This window comes from Ascaphus truei, chromosome 1 (assembly GCF_040206685.1).
Source record: "Ascaphus truei isolate aAscTru1 chromosome 1, aAscTru1.hap1, whole genome shotgun sequence".
Taxonomy (NCBI): Eukaryota; Metazoa; Chordata; class Amphibia; order Anura; family Ascaphidae; genus Ascaphus; species Ascaphus truei.
The window spans coordinates 42,817,067-42,838,253 of NC_134483.1; the positions used below are offsets into that span (position 1 = coordinate 42,817,067).

Consider the following 21,187-nt stretch of genomic DNA (forward strand, 5'->3'; position numbering starts at 1 on the left):
AGGTTTCCTTCACTTCGGGGGAGTGAGTGATTACCTATACCCCTGGTCCTGCTAGAGGGCTGGGGAAGAGCAAGGACTGTGTAGGGGCCCTTGACCCGTAGTGAAGGTCCAGGGACCATCTGAAGTCTGAGACCAGAATTGTGACTGCATTGGGCAGAGTTGCCAAGTGACTGCGTTGGGAGCAGAAGAGAATAAACCCATTCCTGTTTCATATACCTCCTGGCTGGTGGGCAATCTTTCTGGGGGGAGAGGAAACCATTCTACTGTGGGAGATTACCTCCTTACACCTGGAGCCTACAGCAGATGAAGGCGCTGAGTACCATAAGCTAAATGTCGGGTATGTACCCCAGAAGCCTGTTCTGCAGTCCCCCCTACCATAGGCGGACACCTCAGCTTCTTGTGAACCTACAGGTAGCATGCACCATGAACCTGGTAACAGGGAAATCTCCCATAGGGTGGGGGAAACATGGTTACAATAGCAATACTGTTTCATAACATGACAACGCTATTTACAAAATCAATAAAACACAATCAGACACATGTTTTTTTTAAGTTTAGGAATAGTTTTGTTTCCGTTTATTATGGGAACGATTCCATCCAGGCCAACAGAATGATAGTGATCCAGGCCAGACGTACTTCAAATCTTATTCTATTATACCAAAGTTACTGGTTAGCAATTAGGAAAAACAATGACAAATTACAACACCAGGAAAGGATCATGATCACACTGCCGAATTGCACTTCGTTGGCAGGTATGGGACCGAAGGAGATTAAGCAATTATTTTTATTCCACTGTAGTGTTAAGGTAACCAGGTCTCAAATATCAAATGACCAACTCTAGACTGTTACAATGTTTACAAACATGATCTTAGAAACTATTTTACATGTGTCCACCCCCAGAATCAATTCCGTGAATGTGTACTTTCTGCTTCTTAGGGCTGGTATATACAGCATTCGGCCGTGTGTTCCTATGCGAACGCGCAGCATGCTTTTCGTGTATATAGTGCCGGGAGCTGCAGGTAAGGTATCTGTGTGTGTATGTGTGAGTATATGTGTGTGCATGGGTTGTGTAAGTGAAAGTAAGTCCTAGATAAGACCCACACCCACGTGCAGTATGGACGCTACAATTTAGTTGCATTGTTTTGATCGCGCAGCGAGCGAGCTTTCACCCCGGACGCAACCTTAGTCAAAGTCAGCAGGCATTTTGAAGTTACTGTTGCAGTGGGTATATACATCAATTAATATAGGACTTAACTCCTGGTACTAAATAAGGGTAATAATCTGACTCCATTTTTATACAACTTTCATTATACCAGACAGATGAATGGGCATGTAGAAACAGAAGATTTTAAGTGTATACATAAGAATGCATAAAAAAAAAAAAAGGGAACAAATATACAAAAATAATGTCATGTACTTTGCTAGACAAAATAATAGAATAGGGTCGCTTGAGCCAACTTATTTTATTTATCGTCGATCTTCGATGCTTCATGCCACCTGTAGATCTCATCATTACACATTACTTCACATTTCATTTAACCATCAGTTTGCAAAGAAAGAGACATGGACGGAGCCACAGGGGAAGTGAAGAAGACAGATGGATTGAACCAGGTAGAAGTAGAAAACAGGAAAGGGAAGTCTGTATTGAAACATTCATTATCTTAATATATAAAATCAAAGGTTGGTACTAGCTGCGGTGAATGTGATTGGTCCGTGGCCACCCCGACTGTCATTGCCCAAGAGGTACGCCCCACTGTGACACACACCGCCCACACGACTGTCATTGGCCAAAACTTACAGTGACATCACTGACACACACCTACTTCACTGTCACACACTTGCACTGACAGCATACCCCCACAGAAGCCCTGCAGAGTCCTTGGTAATTTCATCTCACACTCTTACCCGTGTCCACACTTACACACTTACCATTTTAATATGTCCTGTTTCACACACACACTTTACATATTAATATGCCCACTTTACCAACTGAGTACACACACACACACACACACACACACACACACACACACACGAGACCATGCTTCTTCACCTAATATCACATGAGATCCATATTAGATGAATGTTACATCTCTTAAAGGGATAAGTTGGAATCTACATTTTACAATATTAAGTGGCTGCTGTGAGTATCTCCTCACTAACTGTCATTTAATGCCTAAACATATTGTTATTTAGTTGCTTAACTGAAAAGGGAATAAAAAAAACATATGTTTAGTAGAAATTAATCTGCCCTCACACAAAATGGCTGCTGTGAAAATCTCCTCACTGTCATTGAATGCCTACAAATATTGTTATTTATTTGCTTTCACATGCTATTATTATGTATGTAGAAATGAATCTGTCTTTACACAAAATGGCTGCTGTGAAAATCTCCTCACTGTCATTTCATGCCTACTATCCTTTTGCCTCCGCCCCTTATTGACATCAGATCAGAAGTTTCTCAGTCAGTGTGTAGTTGGCCTACATTTATTACTCACGCAGTGCAGTTGTGGGTTTGTTTTTATATGTTTGCTCCAACTGGAACTACTAAAAATTATACTTCTTATTTTAAACAACATCAATTTATTTTATCTATTTAAATTCCGGCCAACGCCGGGTCTCGCCCAACAGTATCTGTGCACATGGCCGCTCCGCGACACTCCCTGCGCACACTCATGCTATGGCGTGCCTTTCAATTTCTATTACAAAAATGCCCGCACCTACCTTCATTCTCCCTCCGCAACGGCCGCCCAACAGTATCTGTGCACATGGCCGCCGCGCATCGCGACACTCCCTGCGCACATTCAACACACATTCTCCCTCCGCAACGGCCGGCCGACACTCCCTGTACACATGGCCGACCATATGGCCTACGCACACACACACACGACGACACTACGAACAACACTCCCTGTAGCCCTGCACTCTCCCTTTATGCCTTACTACAAATACATATATATGAAAAAAATGGCGTGCGTTTACATTTCTATTACTACAATTGCCGCCCGTACATTCACCTACGCACTCTTTATTAAGTTACTAAAATGGCCGACAAAGGAACTTACAATTCAAATAAATATCTATGAAAACAATGGCGTGCGTTTACATTTCTATTACTAAAATTCCCGCCCGTACATTCACCTACACACTCTTTATTAACTTTGTAAAATGGCCGACAAAATAACTTACATCTTCAATGTGACGCTTTGCAAATAACCGCCAGCCTGCACCTACGCACTGTAAATTCACTTTCTAAAATGGCCGACACGCAATTACAACATGTACATTACATGCAAATTATACTATGTCCCGCTTTGCCAATTTTCAATTCTTTCCATTCTTACAATTATTTTATTTCGTTACTTTATTCAATCGCCGCTATACTAATTTGCATTTACATTACCACTACCACGTTCACAACATCTCCGGCTTTCTCTATGTTCACGATCCTCTGAAAAAAATATACATCATCATTTCATTTACCTTCAACATTCATACACTATTCAATAAATTTCTTCATAAACTCTACACATTTATCAAAAAACAAAAGAACAAGGCGCACGACGCACATAGTGTATTAAAGTATAAAATGTGACTTTATGGTTAAAAATAAATAGTTCTGCGTACATCAAATAGGAAATAAACAAGCAGTTGGTATATAGGTTTACCAAACCAGGAGATGACACTGTGCGACACCCTTAGATGGATTGCAGCATGCACTGGGTCTGCAGTCGTCTCATCAGTCTCTTCCAGCGTCCTCTGTTAGGGGATGGTAGGTAGATGGATCCTTGGTAGAGAGAGCCCCACAGCATACAGCTCACAGGTAGGTAAAGAAGCCGTAGGATTCAGTATCCATGGAACACTGCAGCATTTGCCGCCACTCCTCGTTGGGCGCTCAGCGGTGACGTCACTAGTCGCACCTCAGCTTCCGCAATGCTTCTCATGGAACGCACAGCGTGCGTGTCAGTCCAGAGCTGTAAGGCAGCGGGGAGAGATGTTTCGCCAGGCAAATGACTAATAAACAGTGTCCAAACAGTGTCCAAATTCACAAAGGATGGGGGGAGAAGAGCATAGACACCACTAATCCAACGCGTTTCGTAACACTAGGTTACTTCTTCAGGGAAGAAGTAACCTAGTGTTATGAAACGCGTTGGATTAGAGGTGTCTATGCTCTTCTCCCCCCATCCTTTGTGAATTTGGACACTGTTTGGACACTGTTTATTAGTCATTTGCCTGGCGAAACATCTCTCCCCGCTGCCTTACAGCTCTGGACTGACACGCACGCTGTGCGTTCCATGAGAAGCATTGCGGAAGCTGAGGTGCGACTAGTGACGTCACCGCTGAGCGCCCAACGAGGAGTGGTGGCAAATGCTGCAGTGTTCCATGGATACTGAATCCTACGGCTTCTTTACCTACCTGTGAGCTGTATGCTGTGGGGCTCTCTCTACCAAGGATCCATCTACCTACCATCCCCTAACAGAGGACGCTGGAAGAGACTGATGAGACGACTGCAGACCCAGTGCATGCTGCAATCCATCTGAGGGTGTCGCACAGTGTCATCTCCTGGTGTGGTAAACCTATATACCAACTGCTTGTTTATTTCCTATTTGATGTACGCAGAACTATTTATTTTTAACCATAAAGTCACATTTTATACTTTAATACACTATGTGCGTCGTGCGCCTTGTTCTTTTGTTTTTTGTCTAGTGTCTGGGGTGTCGAGCCACCCCCAAGAAAGGCTGCAGACCCACGATTAGTGCAAGATCCACATCTAAGGTCCACAATATTGTTTGTTAATCATGGTGCACTGTTCACTTGATATTTGTTATTCACCAATTATTAGCTGCGCACTATTACCCCCTATTTTCCACTGTCTACACATTTATACCTTCATTCACACAACATCAACACACACATTACATTCATACATTCACCCTCATTCACGCATCAACTACATACATTACCATCACCATCTCCCTCTGCGCTCCGCACGGCAATCTCTCTATGCGCTCCGCAGACATAACCTCCCTCCCCGGCGCTCACTCACCTCAGCCTGGTATGTGACAGTGGCTCCCGCTGCGGGTGGATGCGCACACACTGCCTGAGGCCTCCCCCGTGTTCCCCTTACCTCAGCCTCCTGTCTCCCGGTGTGTCTCGGTCTCCGCGCCGCTCCTCCCGTCTGACACAGCTCAGGCCTCTACCTCCCTCCCTCCCTCCTTCAGTCAGCGGCCCCGGGCAGCGTAACTACAACCTGATTGGCTGCCGGCCGGCAACCTCACGGAACAGGCAAGCAGCCCTGCCGCGTCATTGGCTGATCCCTGAGCAGGAAGGGGAGGGGAGTGGAGCGCCCGTCACCCGCAGGTACACGCCCGGGGAGAGCCGGGTAACGGCAAAGGATGGCGAAGCAGAGGAGTCTGGGAAAAGGCCGGGGTTAAAGGCGGGAAAAGGCCGGGGGCCAAGAGCAGAAAACACGCACCGAGGGGGTTAATGGCGCGGAGGCTTCTGAGAAGGGGAGGTGAGCGGAGCATTCTGGGAATAGCCATAACAAATCAGTGTGGCATGAGCGAGCAAGGTCCCCCCCCACCACTGTCGTCCCCCCCTCCCTCTCCTAGCGGGAAATTTATTTTATCTATTTAAATTCCGGGCAACGCCGGGTCTCTCAGCTAGTATAAAATAATAATGCTAGAGGTGACATTCGAGAGCACCATTTAATGACAACTGCTTAGTTGAGATTTTAAAACACTATTATGAAGCTTGAGTGGTTTCCATACCGAGAGGCCCACCACTGTGATTAAATTACCATGTATGTTATTGGTGGATGTACGCTCTAATTTAGACCTGGATTTTAACAAACTTCCATTTTCACCACTGTACTGAAGTAAAATACTTCACCACCATTAAAAAAATTGATCTTGGAGAGGCGCATGCGCGGCGGCGGGAAGAATGGACGCTTGAACTCAGAGCTCCGCTTCCACCGGCACAATTAAATAAATAATCCACAACAGCTACTTCGCTATCTTTAAACACCGCATCTCTCCCCTAAACATCCAGAGATGGCTTCAGGCCGTACATCACGGACCAAAAGCCAGCAGGTGTCCACTTATTTCCGCAAGAAAACAGACCCCCCCTTAGACAAACCTACGAGCCCAAGGCGGCCTGCCATCATGGACGCGGATGCGGACCCCCTCACAGATGAAGCAGGGGACGAGGACATAGTCAGACGGAAAGACCTTAAAGCATTCTGTTCTGAGATGAAGCAGTTCTTCCAAACCGAACTGTGGGCAATGAGGAAAGATTTAGACGCCCTGGGGGAACGCACTGCCTCCATTGAGAACAAGACGGAGGATATAGCAACTGCCCTAACCCTCACACAAAACGACGTGACTAGCCTACGGGAGAAGGTCAGAGCCCTGGAAGAGAAGGCTGAGGACACTGAAAATCGCGATAGGCGCAGCAATATCCGAGTGAGGGGGGTCCCAGAAGAGGTTACCGACCCAGAAGAATTTGCTTCAAAATGGCTGGAGCACCTATTCCCTGAAAAATCAGATAGAGAGCTGACAATGGACAGGTGCCATAGAGCTCTCAGGGGGAGACCACAGAAAGGTAACCCCCCCAGGGATATCGTGATCCGCCTGCATTACTACCGACTAAAGGAGGAAATATGTAGGATTGCCAGGGACACTAAAACTCTTGAATTCGACAACATCACCTTCCAGGTATATCAGGACTTGGCCCCAGCCACCCTAATGCGAAGACGGTCCTTTGCTCACATCACAAGAATACTGCGGGACCACAATGTCCGTTACAGGTGGCTATTCCCCTGTGCCATCATGGTCCTGCGGAATGGGGTGGCCCACACACTGAGGACGCCAGAGGAGGGAGCGGGGTTCCTCAGTAAAGTGGGGGTCAAAGAGGTATCCTCAAGTCCTCCGCAAAGGGCCCCACGCTCCTCGCCCGCTCCTGTGCCCTCTGGTGAGCGAGCTGGAGCTACGGAAACCTGCCCAGTAGCGTCGGGCTCTAGCAGGGATTCTGCTTAAAACACTCTGCCTAATACGGAGAATTCCTGTGTCGGTGTCCAGACCCAGCAACCTCTTAGCCGAAATCCACAGACACTGCTATGCTTTCCAGCTCTCCCCAAGGCCAGAAACTCACCATCTTCAGACGAGACAGAGACGATCCCTGGAGCAGATCCGACTGCGACATTGGCGGAGCGGCCATTTTCTTTAGCTCCTTCTCTCCTGAAGGTGGCGGGAACACTGCCGGGGTTCGCGCCTTCTCGAGGTGACGATGTCCGGTGACGTCATGTCATCGCGAGATCGCGGCAAATCGCGGATCAAGAAGCGCACGGCCCACTACGTCAGTGCATCAGTCAGGCCCCCGCCATAGCTGACCACCGCGACGCCAGCCCGAACAAGAACTGGTCACCCAGAGGTTCCTCAGCGTGGGCGTCCTTACCTGGTCCGAAGGGAGGAAGAGTCCCCTCCCGCAGCGGTCGGGCCCCGCATACAGTTCACATTACACTAAACCACCAATGACTTAACACTCTATTAAAGCTTATGCAGGTCTAGAGGGAGGGGGAACGGGAGGGAGGGAGAGAGGGAGGGAGGGGGAGAGAGAGGGAGGGAGAGAGGGAGGTAGAGGGAGGGGGAGAGGGAGAGAGGGAGGGAGAGAGAGGGAGGGGGGGGAAAGGAGGGGGGTGGAAGGAATGAGGGAAAGATCAGTTGAAGATAAGCAGAGAGCAAAGAATAAGAGAGACAGAGAGGAGTACGGGGGGAACGAGGAAGTAGAGCAGGAGGGGAATTAAGGGGAGCAAGGGGGGAGGAAAGAGAGGTAGGGGGATGGAGGAGAGAGAGGGGGGGGGGGGAGATGAAGTGGGAAAGAGGGGAACGAGAGAAGAAAAAAGGAAGAGGAAAGGGAAGGGAAAGAAGAGGAGATCTGAGAAAGGAGAAGAGAGGATGGGGAGAGGGGAGAACAGAGAACGCAGGACACTTAAGACTTGATGGGCTGGATATGCACATCACCAGTTAGGACACGACAGGTTCGCAAGAGCATGTGGGTACGCCCAGTTACATTATAGTTAACATTGCTAAATCCACTGTTATTATTATATGTAAGAGAGTTAATGTTTATGTCTGGGCTTTCGCACTAAAGTGCGGGGAAAACTGGTTTATAATAAGAAGTTACCTTTAACGGCGTAAACTGTAAAATATGTTATGCACGCGGATTAGACTAGATCTCTATATGGCGGTGTGCCGGTGGGGGCTCCCACTAGCGCCGGACATGCGTACTATTGTGCAGCTCCCAACGTCCTGGAGCTGTACACAAGTCCCAGGGAGGTCAGTCCCTACTAAAGGGAACCGACCCCAGGTACCTGGGGAGCTAACTGACCTACCCTCTGGGCACAAGAGCCGAACTCGGGGGCTCCCGAGGCGAGCTCTTGTTCTACTCGATTTTTTACATTGTACTCTTTTTTTCCTCTGTTTTACTTTGGTTTTTTTGTTTTTCTACTCCTCGTGTGACTTTCCCTGTTTAGTAAACCCACCCCCTCCTCACCCCTCTTCCCACCGCCCCCACCCCCCAGGAGACGAGAGACTATCTACGAGCGAGATAAGAATCCCACTAGAGGCAACATGGAGGCAGATGCACAACCGCAAACACACCAGGATGGGTGAGTACATATATATATCACAGCGAGACAATGGTCAGGGTATGTAATATGGCATTAACACTACTCTCGCACAATGTAAAAGGCTTTAACAGTCCGGTCAAAAGACGGATAGCTTTCTCTGACTACAAGAGGAAAAAAGCAGACATACTGTTATTACAAGAAACACACTTTAGCAGCACGAACACACCCAAATTTCTAGATAAGGGTTTTTCACATTTCTATACATCCTCAGCCCCAGTGAAGAAACGAGGAGTTGCAATCCTTTTCAATAATAATACACCATTTGTGGCCCAGACAGTTAAAAAAGATAGGGACGGCAGATACCTCATTTTAGTCGGAACAATACACGAACAATGGATTACAATAGCCACCATATATGCCCCATGCATACAGGACGCAACGTTCTTCAGTGAATTCTTCCAAACCCTACAGGTAATAGCTAAGGGATGTGTTATACTGGCGGGAGACTTCAATATGACATTACATCCGAGCCTAGATAGATCAGGAGGAGGGGAGACAGCTAATAAGAAAACAAGGGCATCTCTGTTTCAGGGTTGTAAGAACAACCACTTGGCGGATATTTGGCGGGAGATGCACCCAATTGACAGGGACTATACGTTCTTCTCCCACCCGCACCACACATACAGCAGAATCGATTACTTCCTTGTTTCATGTCGAATGGTTCCGATGGTCTCCCACACGGCGATCCATGATATTTCATGGTCGGACCACGCACCAATTGAGCTAAGGTGCAAAGATATCCGGCTGAGCCGGCCGGGGGCGAACTGGAAACTTAATGAGGCAGTCCTTAAGATCCCTGAAACCTACGCGATGATCGGGAATGAAATAGAGCAGTTCTTCAATAGAAACACGGGCTCTGTGGAATCTCACCTGGTGCTGTTGGAGGCTCACAAAGCTACACTACGTGGTGTCATAATTGGCATCACAGCCAGGCGGAAAAGGGAAAGAGAAGCCAGAATCATTGCTCTACAAAACAAACTACACACCCTAGCATCCAAACACAAAACTAACTCCGACATACAACTTCTACAGGCAATCAAAGACACCAAGATTGAATTGAATATGCTATTAACCTCCAAGGCCGATAATTCACTGAGTTGGTCTAAGAGGAAGTTTTTTGAGAAGGCCAATAGACCGGATACGATGCTAGCCCGAGCATTGAAAGACAGGCAATCTAAGTTTAACATCCAAGCTATACGCTTAAAATCTGATGTTTGTACGGCCAACCCACAGAAAATAGTAGAAGAATTTGGAGAATTCTATAGGTCTCTATATGACGGGAAAAAAGTGGCACATAATCAAAAAACGAGCACAGCCTTAAGAGATTTCTTAGCTAACTCGAACCTGGGTAGATTGACAGAGTGCGACCGACAGGCCCTGGGCGCTGACTTCACATTGGAAGAAGTATCCCAGGCTATTAAAGAACTTAAACCATCAAAGGCTCCTGGCCCAGATGGTTTCTCGGGGCTCTATTATAAGAAATATGTAAAATATTTAGCCCCAAGGTTGCTCCACATGTTTAATGCAATCTTAGCAGGAGCTCCCATCCCCGGGGATATGCTGCGAGCGTCCATATCACTAATACACAAACCTGGCAAAGACCCGCTGGACTGCAAAAGTTACAGACCGATCTCCCTAATTAACACAGATATTAAGTTGTATGCTAAATTACTGGCCAATAGATTGTGTCTTATCCTACCCAGACTTATACATCCAGATCAGGTCGGGTTTATCGCAGGGAGACAAGCAGCGGACAACACCCGACGTATTATTGATCTGATAGAATTGGCTAACAAAAATAACACCCAAAGCATGTTGTTAAGTCTGGACGCTGAAAAAGCATTCGATAGGATAGACTGGCCATACTTACAAGAAACGCTCGCAGCATTTGGCTTCGGGGATCAGAGGAGTAGGGCGATTATGTCGTTATACTCAAACCCAACAGCTAGGGTGATACATCAGGGCTTCCCTTCATCTTCATTCCAAATCAAAAGTGGCACTCGTCAAGGATGCCCGCTATCTCCCCTTCTATTCGCCCTTTGTATCGAACCACTAGCTGCTAGAATACGAGCTAACCCGGATATCGCAGGGTTAAACGCTTACTCACAATCACACAAAGCGGCCCTGTATGCAGACGATATCCTATTAATCTTAACAAAACCCCTTACCACATTACCCAACCTATTTGACCTCTTGAGCAGATTTTCAAAGATATCTGGATTTAAAATTAACCAATCCAAATCGGAAGTACTCAACATTAACCTCCCCATTCACACAGAAAAGCTGTTGAGATTAAACTTCCAGTTCAACTGGCAACAGAAACACATAAAGTACTTAGGAATCCACATCACCAGAGAGGCCAACCTCATCTGTAGCGCAAATTATCCCCAACTAATTCGGACTCTTAAAAAAGATCTATATAGATGGTCCTCCAAGAGGATATCATGGATCGGTAGGATACATAGTGTCAAGATGAACCTACTGCCACGTATCCTATACCTCTTTCAGACACTTCCTGTGCCACTTAAAACAACAGATATACTCTCGCTCCAAACAGAAATCTATAAATTTATCTGGGGTAGGAAAAAATCGAGAGTCAGAACTCCAATATGAAAAGACCTGTTGCTGCTGGTGGTCTGGCGGTACCCTGTCTATTAACATACTATAAAGCGGCCCAATTAAGCCAAATTGTTCAATGGCACTCTAACACCCAATTGAAACGGTGGGTAGATCTAGAAAACGCCGCTTGCTCCCCAAAGGAGCTTAGTGGCCTGATTTGGTTACCAAAAACAGCATTTAACCGCAGAGAGATGCCGCTCACCTCAATGACCAACTCTTTATCGATTTGGGAGACGACCAAATTTAAGAATTCCCTGACATCAAAACACTCGATGATGTCCCCCATTTGGAATAACCCAGCGTTCGCACCCGGCATGGTGGGGTCTAGTATCCCGATCTGGAAACAAAAAGGCTATTCACGAATAAAAGACCTGGAAGGAGACAACCAGAAATTCAAGACCTTTGATCAGTTAAGATTAGAAAACGAAATACCTCACTCTGAATTCTTTAAATACCTCCAGGTCAGAGCATTTTACAACAAATACGCCCCATACCCCCTTCTGACAAAATTCGAAAAGCTCTGTCGGGCTAACTCTGACACAAAGGGACTTATATCGACGATTTACGGGGAGGTAATCGGTTCTGCAGACCCTGAACAACAAATCCCCACATATAGGACTAAGTGGGAAACAGACCTAGGGGAAACCCTAGAGGAGGAGGAATGGAACGCCATATACTTGGCCTCCGCCAAAAGCTCCATATGTACCACTCTAAAGGAGAACGCATATAAGGTCCTCATGAGGTGGTACCTCACCCCTCTGAATTTATCTAAATACATACAGGGATCCTCCCCACTATGCCCCAAGCGGTGTGGCGGATCAGCAGATTTGTTACACATGCTGTGGTCTTGCCCAAAAATACTCCCGATCTGGGAAGAGATCAGAAATTGGATCCAGAGGGTTTTTGACCTCACAATTCCCCCTGACCCGTGGCTGTTCTTGCTAAACAGACCAATGCCGGGCCTATCAAAAGCAAATTCCAAGCTAATAGCACATTTTGCACTCGCAACGAGATGTGAGATGTGAGATCGCAGCACTGTGGAAACGCCCCGATATACCAAACATCCCAAAGATTCGAAATCGCATTTGGTTCATCTGCCAGATGGAAAAGTTAACCAGTTTAGTAAACGACACTGGCGACAATTTTCTAAAAGTCTGGACGCCTTGGCTGGCACAGACAGATATCCCGGGGATTGAGAGTACCACAATTTGGCATTAATATCAACAGATGCGTTCTCCTCTGGGGGAGTCATCATAGACAAACGGACACACATCTACCAAATAGGGACTAGACTCCCTATATTCCCGCAAGATCAGCCCAAGGACTAGATCTCCTTCCCTTTCTCCTCCTTTCCCCAACAACTTCCCCCCTTCCCACACCCTCCTTCCCTTCCCCCCCCCAAGTCTTTTTTTTTTTCTCTTTATTTAATTTTATTTATTTATTACTATTTACGTATTCTATTTTATATATATATATATATATATATATATATATATATATATATATATATATATATATATATATATTTCCATTGTAATTTAAACCTGGTTATTATTTTTATTATTGCTCTTACTATATGATTTATTCATACACCATGTGGCCGAGTAGGGACCGAAAAGCCATATGATTACATCATCTACACCAATGACCTGAATGATCTGCACTGTTATATGTATATCCAATGTACACAAGCTGCCATTTTAAACTCATATTTTGTTCTGTACATTTTGTATACCTTTTCCAATAAAATTCAAGTTATAAAAAAAAAAATTGATCTTGTCTGTACCAAACAGTTGAATATTAACAAACCAGTCCAATAGAAGTTTAACAAATCACAGATTAACCAGAATAGTCTGAATTATTCTTCCCCTTACAAGACATCAGCTACGCGGTAATATACTTCTCATATATGGCTTGTATTTCCAAATGATAATGGGCCGTATTGAGTAAGCAGCACCGCTTAGTAAACATGGCTGGTATCTCCTAACATATTACCCCGAGTTTCCACCAACGAGCGAAAAATATGAAAATCCTACTTGTATTTGGGAAAACTTCCAATTATATTCTTTAGCAAGGGACTGTGTATAAAAAGAACAATGAACCGAAAGAATAAAAAGCATGCACAGTCTTACAGTAAAATGTGTGAAGAGTTAACAACTTTTTCTACAGAAAAAAAAACCATACGTGATGATGGCTTCGCAGCCGTCTGGGGAGATTATTAGACTGCCAGAAGTTCTCAATTTCCCTAAGGAACCGTATTAAATCCTTTTAAAGAAAAGAAGCTGGTTACTTGGGTCTCCTGAGCTGAAGCAATGAGTTACAGTGAGGCAATGCCGATGATGCTATCAACAGGCTGAGATTGACATTGGACATTGATTTGACATCCTAACTTCCTTCTTTATGACACTGGCATCTCTTACCTACAAATATCAAATGAAATTTACACACAATTTTACCTTTCATTTGTGTCAGACTCCAAGTGGTTCAAAAGTTGCTAGAAACAAACAAATTAGAGGATTCTGTTGCGTTTTTTTTAGATTTTGGCTGTTATGCCCAATAAATGGTTATTTTTTTACCTGCTACCTGCCTAGTTTGAATATCTGCAGCGCTCAATCTTTTTTTCTGAACGAACACACACACACACACACACACGTTATGGTATTACCCTGGAGGGGGGAAAACAAATCAAATTCAATAGAAACCGTTTATTACATTTTTCTGCAGATATTACACTTGTCAATCCAGTTCAGAAAGAGATACTCTCTGCAATCTTACCTGCTGCGATATCGTCGTCCACCAGATCATGCTCCTCCTCCTGCACTTTAGCCTCTGACCCCCCTGAATCCGGACTTGCACTGCCAGCCTGAATAGATTCTGTGGTCACACCAGCTGAAACAAATGAAATTGGATAAATATAAATGTTGAGAAACATGGTGATATCTTTTTTGTCTAAATTATTCCTAATTATAACAAGCCTTGAATACAACAGAAAGCGGAGGAATAGACAGAGAGGTTTGATAAAAACACATTAAATTGAATGGATTTGAAATATTTGCTTTCATTTAAAGTCAAGCGTATGATAGATTAATTTTCTTAGTAGAAAAAAAAAAAAAAAGAGAAGAAATAATCTTTGGATTTAGATTGCCACAATATTGTAAACTTCGGAGGCCCGGTCTCTCAGGACCGTATACATTTATAATAAATGTATAGTCGGATGATTAGGTATTTAGAATTAAACTTCCTGTATTGCAGCTGTTGCTCATACATTCTTAATATGTATTGCTTATAAAGCTTACAGGAGTGCTGTGCACACCACACAAAAGCCACACAAATAAATAAACAACACACATTTATATGTCAAGCAGATACTGCACTGTTATCTTTATTATAGCATATGGAATAACATAACATATGAAAAGTACTAGCACAAAACTGTAGGTGTTGGAGATGGCAAAAACATGAAACATGCATTGATTGGCATATGAGAAGCACAAACAAGTCAAAAACATACATCTAGTTCCTCATGCCATTACATTAACATGAAATAATTATAATTATGGCTGCAGAAGTTTCAATGTGTACAAAAAATAAACAATGTACTGTATATACATTAAGCCAATCAAGCTTAAAATGCATTGGTAAGAGGACATTGGTGCTGGGAAATCCATTTCATGCAAAACACTTGACATATTTATCAGTTCCAAGTAGGGTTGCCAGGTCTCCAGTATTGAACCGGACTGTCCTGTATTTGGACACACTGTCCAGTAAAAAAATTAGAGGTAATACTGGACATGTATGCATCCGATATTACCTCTCTGGAGATAGTGAGTTGACTGGCTTGGAGGGCCACGGGAAAGAGCAGGACTTTCTCGGGGGCTGGGCAGCTTCCTCCATCCTGATTGGCGGAGGCAGTGCAAGGGGGGTGGAGTGGAGTGCGAGGTGGGGGGGAGTGGAGTGCGAGATGAGGGGGGGGATGGAGTGCAAGGAGAGGGGAGAGTGCAGTACAAGGAGGGGGGTAGAGTGCAGTACAAGGAGGGGGGGGAGAGTGCAGTACAAGGAGGGGGAGTGGAGTGTGAGAAAGGGAGGAATAGAGTAATGGTGTGTGAATGGCGTGCAAGGAGAGGCGGAATGGCGTGTGAAGGGAAGCAGTGGAGTGTGAGGAGGGGATGAATGAAGTGTGAGGGAGAGAGAAATAGAGGGAGGAGCGTGAGGGGAGAGAAACAGAGGGATTGAGAGCGAAGAGGTGCAAGACAATGGGGGAGTGTAAGAGAGGGGGCCTCGCAAGGCTGCCGACACAGGAGGGGTTGGCAGTGACACCTAGTCCTTGGGCATCTTAATGCAGGTGTCAGTCTATGCACAGTAAGTTTTACATTTTTGTATAGACGTGGGTTGATTTCTCAAACATTTTGTCGTTACTTCTTCTAATGTATATTTTGCTTCTTTGAACTTTCTACTAAATGTGTGTCCTCATCTCTTACTATTGATCTAGAGGACGGGGATTCTCCCTTTATTTATGTGTACCAGCATATTTGGCATCACAAAAGTAAAGGAATAGAGCAAGCCAACCTACTCCAAGGTTTAGCTTCCCCTAAATCCTTTAATCGACTCGATTAAACTCCTTACATAAGTCACCGCTATAGGAGACTCCACGTTTGAAGAAGGGTGAGATGGCAAGTCATTAAACAGAGTTCACGATCGCATGGAATCTACTCTGGACTTCAATTGAGTGCCTGTGCGCTAGATCGTGTCTAATCATACTCCACACAGGTGCTCCCAAAAAGACACAAACCGATTGCTTTGTGGTCCCCACACTGGCAAACAAGTTATTCGTCTTCTCCTAGATTTAAGGGAATGAACAATATGAAGGATTCAAATCAATACCCAAATAAACACAATTCCCTATATTGCCTTTACATTTGTTGACCTGTCAAGTCTGGTTTATTTAGAGGGAACAACAGACATTGGGAAACAAATTGTAACCGTTTTGTTTCAGAAGGGGGCATTTAACGTAAATCCCTCATGGATCTTGTGGATGATGCATATCACACCTTTTTTTTTTTTAATACAGTACCTTTTTTTGGTCAGAATCAAAATTCTCACCTGGATCTTTACATCCGAGACTTTCCTTTTTATACGCCAGACACAGGCGGTTATTTATTAAACAGCGATAATGCCGATCTGGGCGCCATCTTACGGAAACCCCTCCCCCCAAGTTAAAAGGGAGTTTGTGTAATCGTGCCCCGATCATCCCTATTGCAGTTTAATGAATAACCCGCTTAACCTTACATTTTCCATTGCTCACGTATTCTGGAGAATATTGGTGATTTGTTTGCGTTGTCGCATATCCACATCCTTATTAGTGCAATTTCAGAATTGTTGGTGTACTTTCTACTTACTGAAACAATGTAGCTTTAAAATATAAAGTGGCTCTTTTGCATTAATTAAAACAATTTAAAATAAAAAACACACGAGAAAAAAAAAATACTACAAATGTTAAGACAAAGTATCCTGCAGAGAAGATAGAGTTAACGGTACTGTAAATTCAACATGTCTTGCTATGAATGACAGACTGCAGTACAAAGCACCGGTAACATGCACGATAAAAAAATATATATGTCATTTCTCTCCAGGCTTCAAGTGACCTAGAAATCTTTTGGGGAAGAGGTCACATTTTAAAGGAGAAACTCAAGTCAAATAAATACCTTGATCATAATGTCATGATTACAATCAGTCCTATGTAAGATTAATTTAAAAAAATGTACATGAAAGAAATAAATGACTAACAGATAACGGAGTACAAATATAATCATGGTTATATCTATGGCGCTCTGCACTATGATGTGTATTACAATATATTAATTAATAATAAATAATATATAAAAATAAATTTTATACAACCAGTATCACGGATTTCGCCCTTCTGTATGGATGCTCCACACGAGGTGGGTGAACATGTAAGGGAAAAAAATCAAAACATAGTGTAATACTGTTAAACATACAACATAAGACAAACGCTGAGAACAACAGGTGACAAATTACAAACACATTTAATATGGTATATCATTAATAATCATTAAAAATACATAAAAACATATATAAGGTTCTAGTAAGACGCTCCAACTCAGGTGGGGGTACCTGCTTACCAAATGTAAGAAGGTATCAGGCGGTGGATATTTCAAAGAGTATCCCCTCTTATGAATTGTTGCTGCTGTTGTAGACTCCTCAGACGTGTTGTCTCCTGTGTGGAGAATACAGGCTCCTCCAGCCTGCGGCATCCGCCTCTATCCGCAGTAGACACGTGACGATGGCTTGTGGACTGGCAGCTGCAGGTACTTCCTGCCCGACCGCGTAAAGCGCGCCAAACGGAGCAAATTCAAATGCAGAGTATTCGTGCACCAGAAAACAGCAGCCCACGGGTAACAGCTTTCAACTCCAAGGGGGACAGTAATCACAACTGAGTGGGAAGTACCTCACGGAACCTTCCCACTCAGTTGTGATTACTGCCCCCCTTGGAGTTGAAAGCTGTTACCCGTGGGCTGCTGTTTTCTGCTTTACGCGGTCGGGCAGGAAGTACCTGCAGCTGCCAGTCCACAAGCCATCATCACGTGTCTACTGCGGATAGAGGTGGATGCCGCAGGCTGGAGGAGCCTGTATTCTCCACACAGGAGACAACACGTCTGAGCCCAGGAGTCTACAACAGCAGCAGCAATTCATAAGAGGGGATACTCTTTGAAATATCCACCGCCTGATACCTTCTTACATTTGGTAAGCAGGTACCCCCACCTGAGTTGGAGCGTCTTACTAGAACCTTATATATGTTTTTATGTATTTTTAATGATTATTAATGATATACCATATTAAATGTGTTTGTAATTTGTCACCTGTTGTTCTCAGCGTTTGTCTTATGTTGTATGTTTAACAGTATTACACTATGTTTTGATTTTTTCCCCTTACATGTTCACCCACCTCGTGTGGAGCATCCATACAGAAGGGCGAAATCCGTGATACTGGTTGTATAAAATGTATTTTTATATATTATTTATTATTAATTAATATATTGTAATACACATCATAGTGCAGAGCGCCATAGATATAACTATTTTTCCTATTCATTACCTGACTGGGGGTCAGGGTTATATCACAGGCTGCCTGCCCATTGTGGGATATAGCGCTACCTATTTGTTTTCCACAAATATAATCATGTGACATTCAGCAACATAGAAAACGCATCTTGTATACAGAGACAAACATTATATGATGTATACCAAGCCGCTTACATTTTTAGTTTTTTTTAACTTTTTATTTTAATATACAGTATGAAGCCTTTGATTACATTTTCTTGAAAACGAATTACCTAGCTGCCGACTGATTGGTTCTCCCATGATCTATCAGCAAAATTCTGCTTCCCAGGGTTCACTAAATGGCCGCCTTTTATCTAACACTACAGAACCGATAAAAAAAACAAAAAAAAACACACAACTCCACCACATGTAGGACATTGCTTGGATTTTTCATTTGAAATGCAACATATAATTGAGGATATTTATAAATGAACATTTCATGCGTTCCCAGAAAATGGGTTGAATTTATAGGAAAGAGATCTCAGCAGCGAGTGGACTGTACTGCCTCACATTCCCTGCAAGCCCTATGACAGACAGACTGACTGCCTGCCTCACATTAATTCACTTCACACCACTTCTATCGATCCACAGCTGGTTCCCTAGTCTCTTTCCACACATTGCCTGTCTGGCTGCCTACATCCACAGCAGCACACACACAAAGGCCAGTGAAAGATAACCTTTTACTTTCCGTTAAAGGCACAGTGGCCATTTTCTCGGTGTATCTGGAGGTAAAACAAGAAAAACAATGGAGCAGTCTGTCTGCCTGCTGGACATTAGTACTCCTGAGAATTTAGAAAAGCTCAAACTGAAGTCTAAGAAACGGTAATTTCAACAACCAGCTAATTTAAACAAAAAGGAGGGATTACGCGAACAGAAGCGAGAGATTACCTTGACAAAAAATTAGACATATTTTCAAGTACAATGGAAGCCGCAAATTGCCCATCTAAGAATAAAATCCATACTCAAACTAAAATGCTTGTTTCTGATCCTACAACACAAAGCCTCAGGATGGTGTGCGTGTGTGTATGTACAGATGTCTACACAACAGCAGCAGTGTGTGTATGTACAGATGTATACACACAGACACAAATGGGTGTGTGTGTGTGTAATGTGAGTAATGTGTGTGTGTGTAATGTGTGTGTGTGTGTGTGTGTGTGTGAGTAATGTGAGTAATGTGAGTAATGTGTGTGTGTGTGAGTAATGTGAGTAATATGTGAGTAGTGTGTGTGTGTATATAATGTATGTGGGTGGGTGGACACACACACACACACACACACACACACACACACACACAGAAACAGGACCCTTTTATTTTTCGATACATCTCAGAAAAATCACCCAATCTTCATAAGAATGTGAGAAATTATAGGTCTGTCACAGTAGATTATTACATTTAAGAATTATTTGATAATCTAATAAAAAAAATCTTTGGAATTGGTTACGGCATGGTGACATCAACTGCTAGCTCCAAAATGGTGTTTGGCGAAAAAGAAAGATAAACATGTTATAAAGTGCTTGAGACGGAGCAAGAATTATGGCCCAAAAAGCTTGCATAACAGGTTTCCTGATAAAGGATAGTCACTAGGACTGAAAAAACTCATTCGTAAAACATATCGCTCAGGAGTGGGAGCAGCGTGTTATGGATTGTGCAATCAGTGCCGTTCTCGTCTTCGGGCGTGCGTTTCAGCAGGAGGACATTTTGAACCAACACTGAACCATACTTTGAACTCAAACATTATAGTAATCTTAGTGTTTCAGATGAGATTGGAACTGTTTAATACATTTACGAGCTACGAAGGAAAAACTCCTATTTCTTGTTTAATGAGCATAAACATACCACAGTGGATCTGGTATTTGTTGACAGAATACATTGACATAAATTTAGTCAACATGAGTTGATTGTCTACATTGTGCGGCTTATATTGTGTTAATCTACATAACAGACCTACAGTTGTGCACAATTTCACAGGGATTGTGTGAGGTGTGTGTGTTGGCAGAGTCCTAGTGGGAAGGACACCAGCTGAGGCCAATAACAAATCCAAACCAGGATTTCGGATTCGGGGCTCGATTTCTATGCTGCCCAAGTATCCAAGCCAGGGGCTACAATCAGGCACCTTTAAGAAATCAGAGAGAACAGAGATTCCACAAGATTGGTGTGGGAAGGGGGTGTTCCCTGCAGCTTTCTGGTTCAGGAAGGAAAAGCACTGTTTGGAAGAATCCCTTTGCTTGGAGAAGCAACCTCTTTGCAAACACTGCAGCAGTAAGCTGGGAGAGACGGTGGGGGAGGTTTCCAGGAACAGGTTCAACTGGGCCTGGCAGGGGAATTGGTTGTAAACTGGAAAGGAAGACCAGTAGTAAAAGTTCAGCCAGTGCTTCTAGGAGGAGCTAGACTTTTAGTCTATGGAATTGTTTTGTCTCTTAGCCCTTTGCGTGGTGGGGAAGTCGTGGTGCCAGAGTGCCACGGCCCCTCCAGCACAGTGCAGTCACGTGATCTCCATTTTGGAGGAAAAGGAAGAAAGGATCATCCTTTGTTTCCTCATTCGGCAGATCGCACCCTGCGCTCCATGGATGCAATCAAGCATGTGGGAAGAAACAAACCCTTTAAGCATGACGAAGTCACTACATCCTGGGGGCCATAGAGTGCCAGTCCCCATGACATAGTGACTATGTCCTCGGGCACACACAGGGTCAGGTGCCAATTTATGTCGCCTGTTAATGAAAACAGCAAAAGTGATATCCCTGTATCCAGTTTACTCGT

At 44.0% G+C, this 21,187-nt stretch overlaps 1 protein-coding gene across 1 annotated transcript in view; it reads right to left on the minus strand.

Annotated features, from left to right (window-relative positions):
• Positions 1–21,187, minus strand: part of WDR7 (WD repeat domain 7) — a 389,063-nt gene that overhangs the window by 298,732 nt on the left and 69,144 nt on the right. Inside the window, exon 9 of the mRNA XM_075586908.1 lies at positions 14,084–14,197. Coding sequence (XP_075443023.1) covers positions 14,084–14,197 — 114 coding nt within the window. The remainder of the gene's footprint in view (positions 1–14,083; positions 14,198–21,187) is intronic.